The sequence below is a fragment of the Dictyostelium discoideum genome (assembly GCF_000004695.1).
Source record: "Dictyostelium discoideum AX4 chromosome 2 chromosome, whole genome shotgun sequence".
Lineage (NCBI taxonomy): Eukaryota > Evosea > Eumycetozoa > Dictyosteliales > Dictyosteliaceae > Dictyostelium > Dictyostelium discoideum.
Genome location: NC_007088.5, coordinates 538644 through 563669, shown reverse-complemented (window position 1 = coordinate 563669; position 25026 = coordinate 538644). Strand labels below are relative to the sequence as shown.

The window sequence follows — 25026 nt, the reverse complement described above, 5'->3', positions numbered from 1 at the left end:
TGATGAAGAATTTGATGATTGATTTGGTGTACTAGGCATTACAGATGGTGGTCGTTTTCTAGATGTAGGCAAAACATTTTTATCAGGTTCTTGGTTTCGTAAAAACGATAAATTTGGCAAAGGTTCTTGTTGTTCTTGTGGTTGTTGAGGTTGTTGTTGTTGTGATTGTTGTGATTGTTGTGATTGTGGTGATTGTTGTGATTGTGGTGATTGTTGTGGTTGTTGTGGTTGTTGTTGTTGTTGTTGGTTAATTGAAAGTGATGGTGATTTTTTTGCTTTTGGAAATGGTGATGACGAAGATGAAGATGGAGATGGAGATGAAGATGAAGATGAAGATGAATGGATGAATGGAAGTGGTGGGACTGGTGTTGTTGCAATTGGTGTCGAATTTATAATAGTGTTTGAGCCTATACCATTACTATTATTATTATTAATATTATTATTACTGTTATTATTTTTATCTTTTTTACTTCTATTAATATTTGTAGGTATATTGTTTCCTAAAGGGAAGGAATTTGTTTTTTTAACAGTTGGAGAGATTGGTGAATTTTGTAATGATTTTGAATTGGAAAGCTTTTGCTTTCTTGGTGTCGAGTTTGTACTCATTGGTTTATCACACCAATATATCTCTTCTCTTCAATAGATTAGAACTATTTTAATATTATTATTGTTACTATTGTTATCGAAGAAAAAAAAAAAAAAAAAAAAAAAAAAAACTGAAAATTGGTTTTTTTTTTTTTTTTTTTTTTTTTTTTTTTTGTTTTTATTTGTTTATTTTTTTTTATTTGTTTTTTCAAAAAAAAAAAAAAAATATAATAAAAAATTAAAAGGAGAAGAAAAAAAAGAAAGACTTTATCTCCAATTTCAAAACCTCTAAAACATCCAAAGTAAAAAAAAAAAAAAAAAAATAAAAAAAAAAATAAAAAAAAAACAAATTTTTAAAAATTTCCAAAAAAAATAATAAATTTATTGTTGAAGGAATTGTGGAAACCTTCAACATTCGTTTAATAAAAATAAATTATTAAAAAAAAAATAAAAATAAAAATTAAAATATTTCCTTTAAAATTAAAAAAAAATATTACCAAAATAATGTTTATTTTTAAATTCAATCCCGAATTAAAAAAAAAAAATATTATTAAATTCTGAAATCTAATTATTTCAAATCTAAAAAAATTAAAATTAAAATTAAAAAAAAATTTTTTTTTCAGATATTTATTCTGATCAATTTTATTTGAAAATAATAAAATTTGAAAATATCCAAAGATGATTTTGAAAAAAAAAAAAAAAATTAAAAAAATTAAAAAAATGATTGGTTTTGAATAAAATATTTTTTTTTATTTTATTCAAAATCAATCTTTTTTTAATTTTTTTGAATTAATGCAAAAAAAAAAAATGAAAATGAAAAAGTCATTTCAATTATATTTTATTATATTATTTTTATCAATTTTAAATCAAAGATTTGGAAATTCAATTCAAATTAATGGATTAATAGAAACTGAATGTAAGTAAAAAAAAAAAAAAAAAAAAAAAAAAATGGTAATAACTAAAAAAAAAAAAAAAAAAATAAATCTTTCATATATTTCAAGATGATTGTATTCATAGTTTGTATGAAACCTTTAATTTAATGTCAAGTGTAGTATCAAATGATGGTAACTCGAGTTTTTTATTTTGTAATTCGACCTCTATTAAATGTGATGGGGGTTTTTTAATATCTCTGTAAGTAATAAAAAAAAAAAAAAATTTAATTTAATTAAATCTAATCCTGATTATATCAAAATTAAAAAAATAAAATAAATCAGAAATTTTCAGAGTCCAAGTCTCTCACCACCACTTACTTCAAATCACATCAGTTGTTTTTATAATCTAAAAAAAATAAAAATCGATAACTCTTCTGTTGATCCAGATATAACATCTTTTAAAGGAAAAAATAATACAGAAATGTGAGTAATTAAAAAAAAAAAAAAAAAAAAAAAAAAAAATTATTGTTTACTAATCAATTTAATTTAAAAAAAAAAAAAAAAATTTCAAAGTACTTTATTCAATGTTGATAACATAAATAATTTAATTTTACCAAGTGTTTCAAGTAAAATTTCTCTTATTATAGATTATTATAGTTGTGGTTTCACTTTTAAGATCACTTCTCTTGCAAACTTTTCATCTGTGTAATTATTTATATTTATAATAAAAGACTTATATGGTAATAATCTTTATAATAATAATATTACAAACAAATCTTTTTTTTTTATTATGCTTAAAAGTCAGAAAAATTGAATGTGAAAGTTTGGAAATTTTAAATAATTATTATTTAAATCCCAATACAGATAATGGTATTTTGTAACTATTAATAGTTTTCGTCGTTTTTATTTTAATTGTTTTTATTATATTTTATTTTTATTTATATTAACTAAACAGATTTAAATCTTTTATATAAAAGAACATTGATTAATATTCAGAAAATACCAGATCTTACCAATGTATCAATTCCTTCAATGTAGGTATTAATTTGAAAATAAAAAACTTGAATAATTTTAAAATTACTAATACAATTTTTGAACACTTTTTTTTTTTTCTTTTTTTTTTTTTTTTTTTTTATTCATTCAAAAAAAAAAAACTACTATGTTTTAGAACCTACGAATTAAATTCTCCAGATTTAAATTCTTTTTTAAACTTTTCAACACACAATAAAATTAAAAAAATGTAAGTAAATTATAATGTAACATTATCTAAATCAATTTTAATTTAGTTTCTAACATTAAAAAAAAAAAACAAAAAAAAAGTGTGGTGACTGGAAAAAGTGCCAAAGATTTTTTTTTCCCTATTTTCCCATCCGATTCACTAGAAAATTTAGAATTTAGCCTTTACCAATTAACTGCAAATAGTATAGTTAACATTTCTCACTTGAATAAATTGAATTATTTAAATATTGGAGATAACCCTTTTTTCAATTTTAATAATACTATACCATTTAAACCATATCCAATTTTATCAAATACTTCAAATTCTATAATGTAATAATTGATTTATACTATATATATACATATAAGTATATATACAAAATTTTAATCTAAATTTTCTTTTTTGTTTTTTTTATTTTTTTTTTTTATATTTTATTTTTTATTATTACAATTATTAAGGAAAATATCGAGCCATTTTCTAAATTTACCAGATTTTTCACAAATTTTTTATGAATCTATGTAAGTAAATTTAAAAAAAGGTTACTATTATTTTTATACCATTGAATATAATCTTACCAAACCCTTTGTTTTTTTTTTTTTTTTGTTTTTTTAAAAATAAAAAAGATATTTTCCAGATAATGGAATTGAATCCCCATTACCGTTGTGGAGTAAAAGATATTCTCATATTAAAAAACTGTAAATATTCCATTTTATAAAACTAAAAATTTCAAATTAATAAAAAATACCAATCTTTTAAATTGAAAATATAATTAATTAAAAAAAAACAATTAATGAAAAATTTTAGAGATGTTTCAAACAATCCAATAACAGGTACTCTAGATAAATCATATTGCAATTTAAGATATCTTATTATGTATAGTACTCTAATAGATAAAACATCATTACCCTCTTGTTTTACATGTAAGTTTATTTTTTAATCAATAAATAAAATAAAAATAATAAAATAAAATAATTAAAAATAAAAATAATATAATTTTAGGTTATTTCAAGGATATCAGCTTTAAAAACAATATTATTGGCTCTACTGTATCTGATGTTCCGATCATTTATAATACTTGCAGTAAATTTTACTTACTATTATTAATAATTTAATTATTTATTTATTTATAAAAACTAACACTTGTAATAATAATAATAATAGAAACTTTAATTCCAAATATTATATTTGAATCAAATAAATTATTTTTGGTTGGAAGTGATTTGGGGTTTGAATGGGAATCAATTCAAACTAATGATATTGAATTTTATACTAGAGATTCAGAATATAATATTGTAAATGAAAAATATTTAATTTATGAAATAGATTATTCATTTGGTTATTCAAAGAAAATTTTAGAATTTAATTTTACAAAAAGTTTAGTAAATAATTTATTTTATTTATCAACTTGGTATCAATTAGCAAAACCAAACCCAATTTCAATTTTAACTTCAAAAGATCAAATTGAAATTAAAGGACAATACTTTACATACAATTCATCACTAGTTTTTATATATATCAATAATTATAAAATTGATATTATTAGTACTACATTCCATTCAATTATTGGTCGGTTTGCAATTTCTGGTGGTAGTGGTGGTGGTAGTGGTGGTAGCGGTGGAGGTCCATATCATATATATATGATAATTGATGATAGGGTAGTAATATTTGATGTTGATGAATTAAGTATTGATAAAATTACAAATATTCCTCAATGTCCAAATGAATGTAATTACCCAGAAGGTGAATGTGATTATAATACTGGTATTTGTGATTGTAATAATCCAAATTCAAATAATGACTGTAGTGAAATAACACCAACTGATTGTCCTATTGATTGTGGTTTAAATGGATATTGTTTTATTGATAGTTGTATTTGCTCTGACAACTATTATGGAGTACAATGTGAATATGCCAACATTTCAATATCAGCAATTGGTGAAACAACTGAAAATGGTGGAAACACAACATTGTATGGGTTTTTTGGTTACTCTTCTTCAAAATTTGAAGTTTATATTGGTGGTAAACAATGTTCATTACATTCAACTTCATTTGAAATGATTAATTGTATAGCTCAATCTGGTAAAGGAATTGTATCAATTTCAATAATCATTGATGGTACTACATACAATTTTACAAATATTTATAAATATTTACCAATTTCAAATAACAACAACAACAATAACAATAATAATAATAATTGTATAAATAGATGCACATCAATAAATAATGGTGATTGTATAAATTCAATTTGTATTTGTAAAAATGGATTCCAAGGATATGATTGTAGTAGTATTTTACCACCTTCAAAATCAAATAATACAATCTCTGATAATGGTGATACAACAATTATTAATCAAGATACAAATTATCAAATTAATATTTTATCATTATTAGAAATTGATCAAAATAATCTTATTATTAAAAATCATTTATTAAAAGGTAATTGGAATTTAACAAAAAAATCAACTCTAGGTAATCCAGCTCTAATTTTCACTCAAACCATATTATCAGATAATAATAAAGATTGTTTAATAACTGCAACATTAGAAGAAGTTAAAATTAAAAGAAATTCAAATTTTGCAGGAATTAATTTTACATTGGATGAAAATTCAATTAAAATTTCAATTTCAATTAAAAACTATCATTATCAAACATCATTAAATTCACTTCAATTAACATTTGAATCATCAGTTTCAGATAATAACAATGGTTATGATGGTGATGATGATAATGATGAAATTCAATATGATAATAATTGTAATATAATTGATAAGAATAAAATTGATATTGATAATCAAGAAGATCAATATTCAAATTATATTAAAATTCAAAAAAATGGAAAACAATTAATTGGTAGAATTATATCACGTGCATTATCAGATGGTAGAAGTACATTCTTAAATACATTAGTAATAAATAAAACAAAGGACTCAATAATCACTGCTTTACAATTACCCCATTGCACAAAGGAGTGTTTGATAGATCCTGACTTTCAAGTTTTGGTTAAATTTAATCCAACAAATTGTGGAAATCAAGAGGAATATTCATCAAAAACAGCCATTATTGCTGGCTCTGTAGTTGGTGGTGTAGTATTTCTTTCAGTTATTGGCGCTGTCTCATTTTTATTATATAAAAGAAATTTGGAAAAACAATTAAGTAAAAGATTAGCCAAAATGAAAAGATTTGAAAAATAAAGTTAAAAACAATTATTTATTAATAGTTTTTTTAAAAATTATTAAAATAAGAAAAAAAAAGGTAAAAAAATAAAATAATTAATTTGAAATATTAATGGAAGTACATTGAATTTTTTTTTTAATCAAGAGTCATCCACTTTTCTTTTTTATTTCTAAAAAAAAAAATAAAAAAAACAACAAACCCATAATTTTCAATTTTTTTTTTTTTGTTATTACAAATATTTAAAAAGGTTTATTTTTAGTTGTGCATGCAAAGTTAAACTAACAGCAAATCTAAATACAGGTTAATTTAAATTAAGTTAAATGTCAGGCATCTCTAGTTTTTTTTTTTTTTTTTTTTTGTTAACAGAAAATATGAAATCATTATTAAAAGAAAAAAAAAAAAAAGATAATGATAATAAATAATTTAACCTAGAAAGCCATGCTATGAAACAAATCCATCCAACTTAGAAAAAAAAAAAAAAAAAATTAATTTGTTTCAAATTTATTTGAAGATTAAGCATTAAGTAATATTAAATTACCAAAAGTTTGGCCAAGGATGGAAGAAGAAGAAGAAGAAGAAGAGGAAAAAGAAAAAGATAGTAGTCAGGAAAAAATAAAAAATAATAAAGAAAATAAAAATATATAGTACAAAAAAAATATAAAAATGTTTAAATTTATTTTTAATATACAATTAATGTTTTTTTTTTTTTTTTTTATTTCTTTGTGGATTTAATTAAATAAAAAAATAAAAATAAAAAAAAAATAAAAAAAAAGATTGACAATGGAGAGAGATAGAGACAGAGAGTACTTGAGTATTTATAAAAATAAAAGAATAATCCCTTTTTGTTCGTTTGGATGATAATTGTAATTTTTGTAATATTATTAAGGGATTGATAAAAACTTTTTTTTTTTTTTTTTTTTTTTTTTTTATGTACAAAACTCTAAAGTAATTGAAGGGAAACCATTTGAAGTATTATCTTGATAAATTACTTTTCTTAATCGGTCAGATAATTGTTCAGGATCTAAACTATTAACAAAAGTACTTTCACTATTATTACTACTATTTCTACTATTTGTTGAAAACCCCACTAATGAAGATGAGGGTGTTTCACTTTCACTATCATTACAACCACCATTGTTATTATTATTATTTTTATTTTTATTATTATTATCATTATCATTATTATCATTTTTATTATTACCACCAAAACTGAAATTCTCATCATCATTTTCATCGATTACAACTCTTGTGACAACTGCAAATGGGTCAACATCAGTTGGAGGATGTTCCATACCATCACCTGGTGCACTCCATTCATTTGGGGGACTTAATGGTGGTGATATTAAATGCTGTCTTGTTGCAAATGGTGTTGTTAATTGATATTTTCCAATTGAACCGATTGAAATTTCCTTTTTTTTAAAAAAAAAAAAAAATTAAAAAAATTAATATATAAAAAAAATATTATTATCATTACTATTATTATTATTATTATTATTATTATTATTATTATTATTATTATTATTATTATTATTATTATTATTATTATTATTATTATTATTATTATTATTATTATTATTATTATTTACCTTTCCAAAATAAAGTATTGTATCAACATCAAGTTTAATTGAATCTTGTCTTGAAACTAATAATTTACATAATTCCGCCTCATTTCTATGTGAAAAAACTAGAATCAAAGATTTAAAATGTGATAGATATCTAATAAGTTGAACAGAGAATGAGAAATTTAAATTTTGATCTTCTACCAATAGTTGAACTAATTGTGCATTCTTTTCACTTATATTCTCTATTATTAGTACATTTGATGGTTCTCTTCTCTCTAATGATTTAATCTTTTTTTGTCTCATTTGATATATTAATGCCTCTTTATCATTACTACCACTATCACTACAGCTACTAAAATTACTTTTACAATTTGGTGATGTTGATAATGATGATGGTGATGGTGGTGATGGTGATGGTGATGGTCCTTGTTGTTGTTGCTGCTGTTTCTTATCGTTGAATAGATTACTATTATTATTATTATTATTATTTACATTAAAGCAACAACCTTTATTGAAGTTACTATTAGAATTTTCATTATCACAACTAACGACAATACTTGGTACATTTAAACTTTTACTACTACTACCACTACTGTTATTGCCTATACTATTTATATTGGTTTTAGTGGTACCAATAAAACTATTACTTTTATCTCCAAATGTAATACTTGGTGGGCCAAGACTATTACTACTGTCTATTCCCTTGGCTTTATTATTCTCTAATATTAATTTTGCTAATTCACTTTCTAATTTTGACATTTCTTTTATTTATTTTTTTATTTATTTGTTTGTTTGTTTTTTGGATTTTAAGTTTTATTTTATGTTTTATTTTATTTTTTATTTTATTTTTTATTTTTTTATTTTTTTATTTTTTATTTTGTCTAAAAAAAGTTTTTTTTTTTTTTTTTTTTTTTTTTATAAAAAATTAAACCAAAAGAGTAATTAAATTTTTTTATTTAAATAAAAAAAAAAAAAATTAAAAAAAAAAACAATCCAAAAAAAGAAAATAAAAAAAAAAAAAAATGTGAGGGTGGGTGTACCGTTTTTTGTTTGTTTTATTTTTTGTGTGTGAATGTATTAATAAATTGTTTTATTTTAATTTTATTTTTATTTTATTTTATTTTTTATTTTTTTATTTTTTTTTATTGTATTTATTTCGATGGTGTTAAATTTTAATTGTGAAAGTAATATATATTTATTTATATAAATTAGAAAATAGAATAAAAATAATAAAAATAATAAAAAAAATAAAAAAAAATAAAAAAAGATATTTGTATATTTATATTTAAGTGTGTGAGTGTGGTGAAGAGTGTTAACACAAGTTCTCCTAATTTGATGATTCAACAAATTGTTAAATTTGAAAGTTGAGAATAAAAAAAAAATAAAAAAATATATATATTTATTTATATATGTGTGTATGTAAATGTATTGTTAAAATCTATTTGCATTAGTGTGGAAAAAAAAAAAAAAAAAAAAAAAAAAAAAAAAAAAAAAAATAGATTTTCGAACAAAGTAAAGATATATAAATTTTACAAAATTATTTTATTGTTTAGATATAAACTCTACAATACAAAAATAATGAAATAAATAAAAATAAATAAAATAAATTAAAAAACACTCTTTTTTTTTTTATTTTTTTTTTTTTTTTTTTGATTTTTTGGGACTGAAAAAAAAATAAAAAAATAAAATAAAAAAAAAAAAAAAAAAAAGAAAAAAAAAAAAAAAAGAAAAAAAAAAAGGAAAAAAAAAAAATTAAAAAAAAAGTTTCACAAAATTGTGAATACACAAAAATCTTATTATTATAACCAAGGTTTAATATAGCACTTTTTAAATATTTATATTATTTTCATTTCTTTTTTTTTTTTTTTAAAATACAGTTTATATTTAACCACTCCTCCAAAAAGGATGCTATGATTTTTAAATCACCAAAGAAACGTGGAGTTTTGATTAACACCCCCACCCACTCAAAGATATTTATTTGGTTGGAGAGAATTTTATTATAATAAAATATATAAATAAAAATATAAAAATATAAAAATATAAAAAAAAAAAAACAAAATAAAATAAAAAAAAACAAAACAAAACAAAACAAAACAAAACAAAACAAAACAAAACAAAACAAAACAAAAAAAAAAAACTGATACCATTTTGTCTGTATCTTTTTTTTTTAGATTTTATTTTTTTTCAATTTTTTCCATTTTTTTTTTTTTAAATTAATTTTTTTTATTTTTTTCAACCCAAACAAATTGATCAGATTTAAAAAAATAAAAAAATAAATAATAATTTAAATTATAATATCTTTTTTTTTTTTATTATTATTTTATTTTTTATTTTTTATTTTTTATTTTTTATTTTTTATTTTTTATTTTTTTTTACATTTGTATATTAAAATCATCTACGAAAACCTTTATCATTGTTTGGTTTCTTTTTATTTGGTTTTACTTTAACTTTTTCTTTTTTTGGAAAGTATGTTTCTCCATCACCTTCAGCAAAATCTATAATTTCATCACTTTCGCCTTTTTTTTCATGTTCATCTTCATCATCTTCGTCATCTTCATCATAGTAATCATCGTCATCATCTTTATCTTTATTTTTGGTATTTTGAGATTTCTTTTCATTTGATTGAATATCTTTTTCCTTTTTAGTCTTTTTAAGTTCTTTTGATCTTTCAATCATTGCAGCACGATTCTGTTTTTTTAATGCATTTCTTTCAATTTGTTCTTTTTTCTTTTTCTCTTTAATCTTTTGTTTCTCTTCATTTGTTAATTCTTTTTTTACAGTTCCTTCACCTTCAATTTTTATCATCATCATTCTTTTTGGAATGCTGGTTTGATTATTAAAAATTGAAGTTCTAATTGGAATTTTTGAAAAATCTCTTTTAAAAATGGATGTTGAAATGATTCCACCATTCAAACTACCAAATAGTATTTTAGTCTTACTACAAAACTTTAACATATTATTATTACAATTATTTCAGAAAAATAAAAATTAAAATAAAAAAAAAAAAATTCGTTTTCAAAAAAAAAAAAAAAAAAAAAAAAAAAAAAAAATCATAAAAAAAAAAAAAAAAAAAAATAAAATAAAAAAATTAAATTAAATTAACAAAAAAAGTAGAGCCCTTTTATTTTTTGTTTTGTTTTTATTTATATAGTAATCACCCTTTCATTTTTTTTTAATTAGAAAATAATTGCAGAATTAAAAAAAATAAAAAATAAAAAATAAAAATTCTATTTTTGTAAATAATATAATATAAAATATAAAATAAAATAAAATAAAAATATAATAAAATTGATAAATAAAAAAAATATTATTTCCCAAATTAATTAATATGGGAAAATATCATATTTGATTTCAAAAATTTTTTTTTTAATATTTTTTTTAATTTTTTTTTTTTTTTTTTTTGTTTTTGGGTTGGGTGCATAATTTTTATTTTTTTCATACCAGGTGATCAAAAACGAAAGCCATTTCATTTCCGAAAAAAAAAAAAAAAAAATAAAAAAAAAAAAATAAAAATCTAACAGTATGGTGGCAAATACGTAAAATTTGCCCCGACCTATGCAGGTCCTACTGTTTTTTTTTTTTTTTTTGTGGTATTATATTTTTTTTATTTTTTTTTTGAATTTTTTTTTTTTTTTTTTTCTTCATTTTTTTTTCTCACTTCACAAACTACAACTAATTATAAAGTTATAATAATAACTTTTTTTTTATTTTTCTATTTTTATTTTTCAATTTTTTTTTTTTTTTTTTCAAAGATTTATAAAAATTAAAACCTTTTAATTTTTTTTTTTTTTTCCAAAAATAAATAAATAAATAAAAAATAAACAAATTAATAAAATAAATAAATTAATAAAATAAATAAATTAAAAAATGATTTCAAGAGCATTTTCAAAAGTTAATAAAAATCAATTAATTAAAACAGTGTCAACAAATCGTATTGTCGCATGTAAAAATAATCAAACACAATTTATACAAAGATTTTCGACATCAACTGATAATAGTAATAATAATGAACAAAATCAACAACAACAACAACAAAAAGAACAAGAACCAAAAAAGAAAATGAATAAATTTGCATTTTGGGGTGGATTAGCAGTAGCAGGTTTAGGTGGTTTTTGGATAATTGATATGGTGGTTAATGATGATTTCGATTCAGTCACTGATAAATTTAGAACTAGATTACCAGAAAGTGAAAGAAAGAAAAGACCAAAAGTTGTCATTCTTGGTACTGGTTGGGGTTCATTATGTTTCTTAAGAAAATTACATACTGATTTATTTGATGTTACAATCATTTCACCAAGGTAATTAAATTATTTAATTTTATTTTTATTTTAATCTTATTTACTAATTTATTTTAAATTTAAAAAAAAAAAAAAAGAAATTACTTTTTATTTACACCATTATTAGTTGGTGGTACAACAGGTACAGTTGAAGTTAGATCAATTATGGAACCAATTAGAAAGTATTGTAAGAGAGCAGATGCAGAGGATGCAACTTTTTATGAAGCAGAATGTTTATCAGTTGATCCAGTTTCTAAAAAGGTTAAATGTTATGATAATAGTGCTGTAAAAGGTGAAGTTTCAGAATTCGAATTAGAGTATGATCATTTGATCGTTGGTGTCGGTGCCGATAATCAAACCTTTGGTATTCCAGGTGTAAAAGAGAATGCTTGTTTCTTAAAAGAAATTAATGATACTCGTAACATTAGAGATAAAATTATTGATTGTCTTGAAACTGCTTCTTATCCTGGTCAACCTGAAAAAGAAATTGATCGTTTATTAAATTTCGTTGTAGTTGGTGGTGGTAAGTTTATTTATATATTTTTCCCAAAAAAAAAAAAAAAAAAAAAAAAAAAAACCCTCGCTGTCCTAATCATTTTTAATTTTCAAATTTTTTTATTTTTTATTTTTTATTTTTTTATTTTTATTTTAGGTCCATCTGGTGTTGAATTTACAGCAGAATTAAATGATTTCCTTCAATCAGATTTATTAAAAACATATCCATTAGCAAAGAGAATTAATGTTACATTAGTTGAAGCACTTCCACATATTTTAACAATTTTTGATAAGAAGATTATTGATCATGTTGAAAAACGTCTTCAAAGTTCAAACAATACAAAGATTTGGACAAAGACAGCAGTTGTTGGAGTTAGAGAGAAAGAGATTACAGTAAAGAATACTACAACCAAAGAGGAATCAATTCATCCATACGGTTTATTAGTATGGGCAACCGGTAATACACCAAGAAAGATTACCACTCAAATTATGCAATCGATCGGACCAAATATTCAAAACAATAGAAGAGGTTTGGTTGTTGATGATTATTTCAGAGTGGCTGGTACTGATGGAATTTGGTCAATTGGTGATGCTTCAATTAATCCATCAAAACCATTGGCTCAAACTGCTCAAGTTGCTTCTCAACAAGGTCGTTATTTAGGCAGATTATTCAATCAATTGGCAGAGGAAATGAATAATGATCTCATTAAAAAGAGAGAGAATCCAGATGCACATAAAGAGGAAAAAGAAAAACAACAAGAGAAATTAAACCTTTTCAATTCAATCACTGGTTCAAATAAAAGCTTTGAGGAAGCCGTCAAAGAGAAACCATTATTTAAATATAAACATATGGGTACTTTAGCTTATGTTGGTGATCATCAAGCTGTAGCTGAATTCAAAGGTGATCATTCAACAACTGTCTCTGAAGGTTATATCACTTATTACCTCTGGAGAAGTGTATATTTCACTAAACTTTTAAGTGTTAGAAATCGTGCTTTAGTCTCTTTCGATTGGTTAAAGAGTAGTGTTTTCGGTAGAGATATTTCAAGAGGTTAAAATTAATTAATTAAAAAATAATAATAATAATAATAATAATAATAGTAATAATAAAAAAAAATAAATAAATTAAAAATTATATTTATATTTATTAAAATTTTAAAATTTTATTTTTTAATTAAATTGTTTCATTTAAATTAAAAATTTGATTAATATGAGAAATAATCATTTTATCAGTGATTTCAAGATCAGTGTTGTATGAGCCCATTGATTCTAGTAATGATTTGGTTGATAATGATATGCTTTGATTTTCATTGGGTTTATATCTATTGTTTTCACTTTTTAAAATTATATCCAAAGAATGGAATGATTTTAATTTAATACATGATTTTTTATTTGAATTATTTACCATATCAATCCAATCATTAGTATTGATATGTTTACAATTGAAATGTTTTTCAAGTGGTTTAATTATTAAACTTGATTGAATTTGTTTACCATGTACATTATAAATATTCATTTTTGAATCTGTCCAACAATTATCATTCATTATAATATTTGTAATATTATTTGATAACCATGTAATTGTATTAATTAAAATAAAATCATTTTCAAATTGATTTGGATAATAACCTAATTCATAACATGATTGGATTGATAATAAAGAGAAGTCACTAATATGACCAATACCTGTTTCTGGATTTAAAAATATACTTGGTGGTCTAATTAAAATTGATGGTATATTATATTTTTTAGAAGCTTCCAATAAAATATATTCACCAACAACTTTACTCTTCATATATTCTGTTGGTAAATTATCAATATTATCAATTGATGGTAAAACTGATTCATCAAAATTCTTATCAAGTGATTGATTGAAAAATACTGAAAATGATGAAAAGTTTACAATTGGTATCCTTTGTTTTAATGATGATAATGATAATTTAATAATTTCTTTTACTCCATTTACATTTACTAATTTACAATCTTGGTAACTTGATTTTTGATTAATATCTGCACCTGGATTGATTATTAAATTTACATTTTTTGAAATTGTTTCATAATCATCATTTGAAAGACCAAGTTTATTCATTGATAAATCACCAATAATTGGTATAATCTTTGAAATTTGTGATTGATTTAATTTTTCATAAAGTTGATGATATTTTAAATTATTTATAATTTCATCTAATGGATTATTTGATTTACTTTTATTTCTAATTAAACAATAAATTAATTTACATGAATCTAATCTTACCATATTGAATAATAAGAAACCACCTAAAAAACCAGTTGTACCGGTTAATAAAATAATTTTTTCTGAATTATTCCTTGATTGTATTTCATTTGATATTGGTTTAATAGACTCTTCAAATTTCATTTCATTCTTCCAATAATCGATTCTATTTGAAGGTAGGTCTTTATTATTGTCATCTATATTTTGATTATTTTTCATTAATGAATTTAATATCATTTTCATTGAAGTGCTAATTGTATTGTTTTGAAGTTGTTGAATTGTTATTAAATTTATACCAATTTCTTTATCTATCCAATTTTTTAATTGAACTATTATTAGTGAATCTGCACCATAATCGATTAATCTAAGATTTTTATTTATCTTTGATTCATCCATTGAAAATAATTCTGAAACTTTCTCAATGAATAATTCATCAATGTTCTTATTTCCAGTATTCTCTATTTTGGTTTCTTCGCTATTGTTTTTTAAATTCATCAAGTAATCAAATTTTAAAAATAATGATGTTTGTTGATTATTTTTAAATTTTGAGGGTTTGAAATTTGAAAGCATTGAATTTGTGAATTTACCAGCATTTTGAATTTGTAAATCTAAAAGGCCTAAAACTTGATTGATTGGTGTTGGATGGAAACCACCACCGTCTAAAAATACTGAAACTGATTCATTCTTTGAAACGAAACCAGTTGATTCAATTGCACCAAGGCAAATGCAAGTTGATGGTAATCCAAGTGATTCTCTGTATTTTGAAAATGAATCTAATAATGCATTTGCACAAACATATGTACATAAATCAGTTGAACCTATTAATGAAATTGCAGATGAAGCCATAACAAAATTAATTAATTTCCAATTACGTTTAATTGATTGATTATGTAAATTAATTGCTCCCATTGATTTTGCTCCATGTGAAATATCTAAATGTTTCATATTGATTTCTTGAACTTTACATGTAATTTGTTGAAATGCAAAATGGTATATTGAATCAATATTTGTAATTTGTTGGTTTTCATTTAATATTTCATTGATTGCATTATCAACTTGTTCACTATCACCGATATCAACACTCTTGAAATGAAATTTAATATTATTATTTGATAGTTTAGTTTCGTTAATTAATAATTCTAATTCCCATTTTAATGATGATCTTGAAAGAATAATAACATTTTCAATTGTATTAATATTTGAATATTTAATGATCCATTTTAATATTTCTAAAATAATACCTGATTGACCTGTGACTAATATGTTTTTACCTAAATTATTTGAATTAATTTGATAATTTGATTTTAATATTGAAAACTCTTTTTCATCTAAAGATCTATAAATAATATCACTATAAATTTCATGATCATGACTAACTGTAATTTTTTCAATTTTATTGTTGGTAATGTATTTGATGGCATCTTTAATATTTAAATTTGTAAATTCTTTAATTGGAATGGTTTTTAATTCTCCATTTTCAAAAGCATTTGAAATTTCATATAAACATTTGTGAATTTTATTTTTTTGAATTAATGATAACTCAAAGTTATGGTAACCATGATTATATTTAAAATTGATATTTTTTAAAAATTCACTTTGATTTAAATGATTTGACGTTAAATCAATTATTCTACCATACTTTGCTAATAGCTTGAAATTTGAATCCATAAAATCACTTGGTAATGTATTTAATATTAAATCTACTCCTTTCTTTTTTGAACCTAATTTAATTAATTTTTTATTTATTTCTGTAACATAACTTTTATCTGTGTTTGAATAAATTCCAGTAATAAAATCACCGTAATTATCTTGAAGATATCGTTTAGTTTCATATGAATTTACTGTAACGAATAAATTTGAATTAAAACCTTTCCATTTTAATATTTCAAATGTTGATAATCCAAAACCATCACTACCTAAATGAATTAAAATTGATTCATTATCTTCAATATTTAAACTACCAATATTAAATAAACTCATAAATGATGTTAAATAATCAATTGGAATTGATGATGCTTCGTTATGACTTAGGTTTGAAGGTTTTATTTGAATTTTTTTATAATTTGTAACAATGTGAGATGATGTACAAGAATTTGATAAACCAAATACATTATCACCAACTTTATAATCTTTTACATTATTACCAACTCTTGTTATAATACCTGAAAATTCATATCCAAATTGTGGTAAACCTGTATTGTCATCACCGTTGCTATTTGAACCACTAAAATTTAAATAATCTTTATAATTGATACCAGTTGCAATTGTTTTAACTTCAACTTGATTATCTCTTAATTTAATTTGTTTTGATTGTAATTGATATTCTAAATTTGGTGATAATGAACACATTAAATTATTTTGATTTTCAAAAGATTCTGAATTGTATTTTAATTTTAGATTTTTCTCTTTTTGAACTATTTCATAATATACTTTATTATTAATTATAATCATTTCTTTATGAACATTTGTTTTGGAATCTGTCAAGATATTAATGAATTGAACCATATCTTTATTATTTGAATTTATATAATTTTGAGTTGAATCATAATCAAAATCTAAAGTATTTAGTTTCAATTGTTGGAATTCATCAAAGTATCTTGCTGCACCAACAACTGATGATGCTAAATAGTTAGTTTTTCTTGAATCACTAACAATTAATACATGTTTACATAAACTATTGATTTGTAATAATTTTCGATTGATTTCAATATATTCAAGAGTTATTTGTTTAAAATTATCCAATGATAATGTTTCTAATGTTTTTATGAAATAAATGATTGAATCGTTTGTTATTGTTGATTGACTTAATAATTGATTAAATTCTTGAATAGTTTCAATTTGAATTAAACTTTTTGAATTTGAATATAATTTGATGTTTTCTACAAAAATTGGATTACCACCACCATATATAATTATATTATCACGTTTTGGTTGAGAATTCAATAAAGAAATTGGTGGTTTTTGTGCATGTATTACAATACCAACAAAGATGCATTCTTTAGACATTGCAATGTCTTTAAAATTACATGTCTTTAATAATTGACACCAACTTTGTTGAGACATACTACATCTATCTTTTCTAATATCAGTATCAGTGAATGACCACCATTGTTCAAATGAACCAACTATTGAATCATTTAGAACTGATTTATAAGGTGGCTCTAAAAATAGTAATTGACCATTTGGAGTCAACAATTGATACATTTGTTCTACAGCTTGTTTAATATTTTTAACAACATGAAGAACATTTGACATTATAACGAAATCATAATATGATGGATTAATTGATTGAGTTTCTATCAATGATTCATCAATTTTTAATGGACGATAAATAACATTAAATCCATTTGTTATAGCAGCATCATTAATGATTTTATTGATTTTATTCTTTGCATCTGCTATGAATGCAGGTGAAATATCACTCCATGTATATTCGATTTCAACTTGATAATTTGGATTCTCTTGAAGTAATGCAATTATTTCTTCAATAACTTCAACTGATAATGATGCAGTACCTCCTCCAAATTCTAAAATTCTAATTATAATATTATTATTAATAATCTCTTTAATTGAATGTTTAATAACATGTGAAATCATTTGATTCTTCTTTCTTAAATATCTGCATTTATAAATTTTATCCATTAAACCATTTTGAAATAATGATTGAGGTAAATCTTCATTATCATTATCACTTTCTAGTGGGAATAATAATTTTGAAATAATTCTTGACGATTTGATAATTACTTCATTAAATTCGAAATAAGCATCATCATTTTCTTCCAAACTATTAAGAATACCATTCTCTTTTATTGTTTCAAATACAAATCTAAATAATCTTTCGTGTTTTGAAATTTTACTGAAACTTGAAATAATTTCATTAACACTATGAGAATTAATTTTATTGATATTAATTTCTGGACATCTTTTTATAATATCTTTATAAAATAATGTTGAAATATATTTGAATAAATCTTCTGGAATATTAAGTGCAGAATGGAAGAAATCATTTTCATAAATAATTGATTTGAATGATGATGGTGTTGGAATTGGAGAATCTTTTGATTGTAAATGAACTTTGTATAATTCATCATTAGGATACTCAATTTTAAGTGAATCTTTGATTGGAATTAATGATTTACAAACAACTTCTTCAATTTCATATAAAACTGAACCATCTGATAACATTACTATTATAGATCCAAAGAATGAATCAACACTTTTTGATTTTAAATGGGAATAAACATAAACACTATCTTTATAATCTTTTAAATTTGCTGGTATGTTTGATGAATAATATTTAAATCCAATAGCTTTATCAAATACAATTTGACATTGATCATTTGACAATCCTATCATTCCATGTAAACAAGTATCTAATATTGGTATATTTAAAAATGAGTTTGTTTGAGATTCTAAAGATACAACTGATAATGTACAATCACCACCTATATAACATTCAGTAACACCTTGAAAAACTCCAGTATAATTTAAACCAGTTTTTGATTTTATATGTGTATAAAGTTCATTCTTTGTTAATTTGCTTAAATTACATTTGTTTTCAATAATTTCTTTAATATTATACTTTGGTGGTATATCATTACCATGATCTAATAATTGGAAATTTGCATTTGATGATTGAATCCATTCATTTGATTTTTGATCTTTGAAATGAAATTGTGCACGATATTCACTTTTACCAGTTTGTTGAATGTTTGTTTGTAAATATTGATTGATACCTTCAATTAAAATTAATGGTGTTTTAAATTCAATAAAACTAATAAAAATATCTTGATTTTTATAAAGTTGAATAATATTATCAATATAACCACAACCTGGGAAGTAGTATTTACCTTTAACCATATGGCCTTTAAGATATAGAAATGGTTTATTCTTTATATCGATTGATGTTCTATATGAATTATTAAATGGTGAATTATAAGAGTTTGATGTACCAAGATGGTCAATTGGTGGTCCTTCTTTTCTATGTTGTTCGAGAGTTTGGGCTTGAGTGAAATATAATTCTTCATCCCATTGGTAAAGTGGTAAATTTATTGATTGATTTGATTTTTTATTATTAAATTGACATTTAAAATTAATATTATATCCATTTTGACAATATAAATTTGAAATGGTTTGTTGAAACTCTTCGACATCATTCTTTTTCTTATGAAGTGCTGAATAAACTGAAACTGATTCATTTAAACTTGATGGTACCATTTGTTTAATATAAAATAATAATGTTGGATGTGGTGCAATTTCAATGAATACAATTTCATTATTTAATTGATTTGATTCGATATGTTTATAAATATTTGAAATTGTTTGTGTGAATTTAACTGGTTTGATAATATTATCATAAACATATTGTGAATTAAATCGATTTGATTCATTAAATAAATTTGTTGTAACTGTTGAAAATATTGGTACTTTTGGTTGATTACTTTCAATGTTTAGTTGTAATATACTATCTTTTGTACATTGTTGGCTACTTGTATGGAATGATGATAATGAACCTAACATTGTGGTGAAAATTTCTTTTTCTTTTAATTCTTTTGAAATTTCATTTAATATTGATTCATTACCTGCCACAACAATTGATTGAGGTGAATTATAACATGCGATTTCAATTTGTGGATACTTTTGAGAATACATTGATTTAAATTCTTCATCACTGATATTAATTGATAACATTCTACCACAACCATTTGTTTTAGATTGTGCTATTGATCTTTGATAAACTGTATAACAGAATGTATCTAAATCAATCATTCCAGAACAATATGATGCTGAAATTTCACCAAGACTATGACCAAGAATAAATGATGGATTTACTCCCCAATGGTAATATAATTCAAATAGTGATACTGAAATCATACATAGTGCTGGTTGGGCAAAAATTGGATCATGTATTGAGGTTAAGTCATCATCTTTGATTGTTTTTACCTTCTCCCATACTGAAAAACCATAGTACTTTGATAATTTTGAATCGATTAAATCAATTGACTTTTTAAAGATTACTTCATTATTATATAATTCTAAAGCCATTTTAGGATATTGTGATCCTTGACCTGAAAAAACAAAAATTGTAATTGGGTTCTTTCCTTTGAATGACATATTTGAGATGATTGAATTTTTAGTTTGAATTTGTTTTTTATTTGAGATATTTTCAAAAAGTTCATTTGAATTACTTGCAATTACAACTGATCTTTGATAAAGAAAATTTGATTTTGAATAAATTTGATTTGCGGTAAAATCAATAAAATTGAATTGATTATTAATTATATTTTTAAATTTTGATTGGTATTGATTTAATGAATTTGATGAATTTGCTGAGAATGGTATTAACACTCTATCATTAACACTTTGAGATTCTAAATTAATATTCTCTTTAAAGTTATTGTTATTTTTAAATTCTGAAATAAGTAAACAACAATTTGAACCTGTTACACCAAAGTTATTAATCATCATTGAAACTGGTTTTTCATTATTTCTTTTGTTGAATGGAATTGGTGAGGTTACAACTTTTAAATTCCATTCATTGAATTTAATTAATGGATTTGGATTTTTGAAATGAATATTTGGTAAAAAGCATTGATATTTAAACATTAAACAACATTTGATTAATGATGCAACACCTGAACCAGCTTCACAATGACCAATATTACTTTTAATTGAACCAATTAGAATTGGTGTTGATTTATCTCTATTTTTAAAAGCCATTGAAATTGCTTCAGTTTCAATTGGATCGCCTGTTTTAGTACCGGTACCATGTGCTTCGATATATTGAATATCATTAATCGAGAGTTTGTCATTTGTTGACTTAAATGCTGAATTAATATTATTAAATTGTGATTGTTTTGATGGTGAATAAAAGTTAACTTTATCCATATTACCATTACCATCAACATTTGAACTTGAACCATTAATTACACAATAAATTCTATTACCATCTTTTACTGCATCTTGTAAATTCTTTAAAACTACAACACCGACACATTCACCACGTGTAAAACCATCGCCACTTTCATCAAATGTTTTACATTTACCATGTGTTTTACTTAACATGCTTAAAATCGAATATGCTTTTATAATATCAACATCTAATAAAAATAAATTTTAATTAATAAGTGTATTTTTAATTTTAAAAAAAAAATAATAATCCTTACCTAATATTAAATTTACACCACCAACAATTGACATATTGGAAGTACCATTTAATATTGAATGATAACCTTGAGAAACTGCATTTAATGATGATGAACATGCAGTATCAATTGATAGTGATGGACCATTAAAATCGAAACAGTATGAAATTCTATTTGAAATCGCACTGGTTGATTGTGCTATTGCATTCTTTAAAACTGAGTCTTGATGTTTATTTGTATGTAAATAATCAATAGTTGAAGAACCAATGAAAACTGAAGTATTTGTACCACGAATTGAAATTGGATCAATAGATGCATCTTCTAATGCTTCCCATGTACATTTTAATAATAATCTTTGTTGAGGATCGATTAATGGAGCTTCAGATGGATTAATACCAAAAAATAATGGGTCGAATGATTTCCATTCTTTAAATGGTAATAAACCTGCATTTGGACTACTAATTTCACCTAATTTATGAAAATTGTCACTCCATCTTTCTGATGTACTACTAACACCATCAAAACCATTCTTTAAATTATTAAATAAATCATCTGGTGAACTAATTGAATTTTCATTATTACCAGAAGGAATTCTAAATCCAATACCAACAATTGCAACTCCTTTCTCTTTTAAATTTATATTTTTTAAATTACCCATAGGTATTTAGTAGTTTTGAAATATCAAAATTAGTGAAGAAAATTTTTTATTAAAATTAAATATTGTTGTTTTAAATTTATATTTTTTTTAAAAAACTTTCATTATTTACATGATTTTATTAATTAAAATTATTAAACACAAACTTTTTTTAAAGGCTTTATGTGGTAAAATTTATAAAAAATTTTTATTCAGGAGATTAACTAACAGCACATTTGATTTATTTTAAAAATAATACTTGAAGAAATGTATTTTGTTTTTGTGTTCATTTTGTTGTTAAATTATTTATTTTTATTTATTTTTTTGTACATATGAAAAAAAAAAAAAAAAAAAAAAAAAAAAAAAATTTGAAAATTTTGGGGGTTGGATGTAAAAATTTCAGCACTATAAAGTGAAAAGTAATTTTGTGCAGCACTGTGGCCTTAGAAAATTAGAAGTTTATAATTTTTTTTCGTGGGGATTCGTTTAGAGAAAGCCATACCAAAAAAAAAAATAATGACGATTTTTTAATTTTTTAAATCTATAGATTTATTGTTGTTTTTTTTGTAGATTTCCACCAGATAAAAAAATAAAAAAAAATATAAAATTTTTTGCAGATTCACACCAGATAAAATTCATAAAATTATACAAATTCAAATTAATTATAAAACAACAATGATATAATATTTGAAAAAATTATATTCAAGGACAAAAAATATTTTTTTTTTTGTATATATCATCCTTTCTGTTTTTTTTTACCAATTTAAATTATTAGTAAGCCCATATTTGTTTAAAAAAAAAAAACCCTTTTTCAGATTATAATCCCAGAGAATAGGAAAAAAAAAAAAAATAAAAAATAAAATAAAAAAAAAATTTAAATACTTTCTCTCAACATTTATTAAAAATTAATTTATTATATTTTTAACCCTTTTTTTTTTTTTTTTAAACCATTCTTTTTTTTTTTTTTTTCACTTTTATTTTTTGGATACAATAAAGGAATCTTTTTAATTTTAGCATGCACATTGCAATGTCTTTATAATTACTGTTATTTAATAATTGATACCAACTTTGTTGAGACATACTACATCTATTTTTCCTAATATCAATATCAGTGGATGCCCACCATTACAGTGTGTTTTAGTTTGTGCTATTGATCTGTGATAAAATGTATCTAAATCGATTATTCCAGAACAATATAATGTTGAAATTTCACCAATACTATGACCAAGAATAAATGATGGATTTACTCCCCAATGGCAATACAATTCAAATAATGATACTGAAAACATACACACTGCTGGTTGTACAATAGTTGGATCATGAATGGAAGTAGTATCATAATCTTTGATTTTTTTTACCTTCTCCCATACTGAATAACCATAGTACTTTGATAATTTTGAATCGATTAAATCAATTGATTTTTTAAAGATTACTTCATTATTATATAATTCTAAAGCCATTTTAGGATATTGTGATCCTTGACCTGAAAAAACAAAAATTGTAATTGGATTCTTTCCTTTGAATGACATATTTGAGATGATTGAATTTTTATTTCGAATTTGTTTTTTATTTAAAATTTTTTCAAAAAGTTCATTTGAATTACTTGCGATTACAACCGATCTTTGATAAAGATAATTTGATTTTGAATAAATTTGATTTGCGGTAAAATCAATAAAATTGAATTGATTATTATTTATATTTTTAAATTTTGATTGGTATTGATTTAATGAATTTGTTGAATTTGCTGAAAATGGTATTAATATATTTTTACTATTATCATTTTTGTAGATAGTTTCATATGATTCATAATCTTGTTTTTTATATTCTGTTAAAAGTAAACAACAATTTGAACCTGTTAAACCAAAGTTATTAATCATCATTGAAACTGGTAATTCATTATTTCTTTTGTTGAATGGAATTGGTGATGTTACAACTTTTAAATTCCATTCATTGAATTTAATTAATGGATTTGGATTTTTGAAATGAATATTTGGTAAAAAGCATTGATATTTAAACATTAAACAACATTTAATGATGATGAACATGCATTGAAAATGATGGACCATTAAAATCGAAACAGTTGATAATCGATAGTTGAAGAACCAATGAAAACTGAAGTATTTGTACCACGAATTGAAATTGGATCAATAGATGCATCTTCTAATACTTCCCATGTACATTTTAATAATAATCTTTGTTGAGGATCAATCTGATGAGCATCGGATGGATTAATACCAAAAAATAATGGATCGAATGATTTGCATTCATTAAATGGTAATAAACCTGCATTTGGACTACTAATTTCACCTAATTTATGAAAATTGTCACTCCATCTTTCTGATGTACTACTAACACCATCAAAACCATTCTTTAAATTATTAAATTTAATAATCTGGTGAACTAATTGAATTTTCATAATTACCAGAAGGAATTCTGAACCCCACCCCAACAATTGCAACACCTTTATCTATTAAATTTATATTTTTTAAAATTATTCATAATTTAGTTTTGAAATATCTATATTAATTGAGAAAAAATTTTATTTTTATAAATAAAATTTTTTTTATAAATTCAATTTTAAAAATAATGTCTGAAGATGTTTTTATGTTGATTTGACTTTTTTTTTTTTTTTTTTTTTTATAAAAAAGAATAATTTAGATTTGTATTTTTTATTTTATTTAGATTTAGATTTTTTATTTTATAATGTCCAAAACTACCCAAATCTAAAAATATTAAATAAAAAAAACGCAAAGTAAAATTTGAATCTTATTTAAATAAAAAATTTCAAGATCACCCATTATCTGTTGATAATTCTAGTAATGTTTTG

At 22.2% G+C, this 25026-nt stretch overlaps 6 protein-coding genes and 1 pseudogene across 6 annotated transcripts in view; 2 read left to right on the top strand and 5 right to left on the bottom strand.

Annotated features, from left to right (window-relative positions):
• Positions 1-606, bottom strand: part of dotA (SAM domain-containing protein) — a gene marked incomplete at both ends in the record, with an annotated part of 5538 nt that extends 4932 nt beyond the window's left edge. Inside the window, one exon of the mRNA XM_640482.2 lies at positions 1-606. This exon is cut by the window's left edge and continues 4932 nt beyond it. Coding sequence (XP_645574.2) covers positions 1-606 — 606 coding nt within the window.
• A 786-nt stretch (positions 607-1392) lies between these two features.
• Positions 1393-5870, top strand: DDB_G0271624 (hypothetical protein; the record flags this gene model as incomplete). Its single annotated transcript, XM_640481.1, has 13 exons — positions 1393-1501; positions 1587-1716; positions 1800-1940; positions 2031-2162; positions 2349-2371; positions 2413-2491; positions 2626-2697; positions 2778-3008; positions 3135-3194; positions 3300-3371; positions 3481-3596; positions 3676-3756; positions 3838-5870. The coding sequence occupies 13 exons, from the start codon at positions 1393-1395 to the stop codon at positions 5868-5870; spliced, it is 3279 nt and encodes a 1092-aa protein (XP_645573.1).
• A 909-nt stretch (positions 5871-6779) lies between these two features.
• rcnA (modulatory calcineurin-interacting protein) lies at positions 6780-8174 on the bottom strand (the record flags this gene model as incomplete). Its single annotated transcript, XM_640480.1, has 2 exons — positions 6780-7262; positions 7440-8174. 2 exons carry the CDS (start codon positions 8172-8174, stop codon positions 6780-6782), a joined length of 1218 nt encoding a protein of 405 aa, XP_645572.1.
• A 1632-nt stretch (positions 8175-9806) lies between these two features.
• Positions 9807-10370, bottom strand: DDB_G0271534 (hypothetical protein; the record flags this gene model as incomplete). Its single annotated transcript, XM_640479.1, has 1 exon — positions 9807-10370. The coding sequence occupies one exon, from the start codon at positions 10368-10370 to the stop codon at positions 9807-9809; it is 564 nt and encodes a 187-aa protein (XP_645571.1).
• A 912-nt stretch (positions 10371-11282) lies between these two features.
• Positions 11283-13243, top strand: DDB_G0271532 (pyridine nucleotide-disulphide oxidoreductase, NAD-binding region domain-containing protein; the record flags this gene model as incomplete). The annotated part of the gene is made up of 3 exons (XM_640478.1): positions 11283-11713; positions 11791-12215; positions 12345-13243. The coding sequence occupies 3 exons, from the start codon at positions 11283-11285 to the stop codon at positions 13241-13243; spliced, it is 1755 nt and encodes a 584-aa protein (XP_645570.1).
• Positions 13244-13361: 118 nt separating this feature from the next.
• On the bottom strand, positions 13362-22223 carry pks9 (beta-ketoacyl synthase family protein; the record flags this gene model as incomplete). The annotated part of the gene is made up of 2 exons (XM_640477.1): positions 13362-21520; positions 21587-22223. 2 exons carry the CDS (start codon positions 22221-22223, stop codon positions 13362-13364), a joined length of 8796 nt encoding a protein of 2931 aa, XP_645569.1.
• A 1025-nt stretch (positions 22224-23248) lies between these two features.
• Positions 23249-24615, bottom strand: DDB_G0271622 (annotated as a pseudogene; the record flags this gene model as incomplete).
• Positions 24616-25026: the final 411 nt, after the last annotated feature.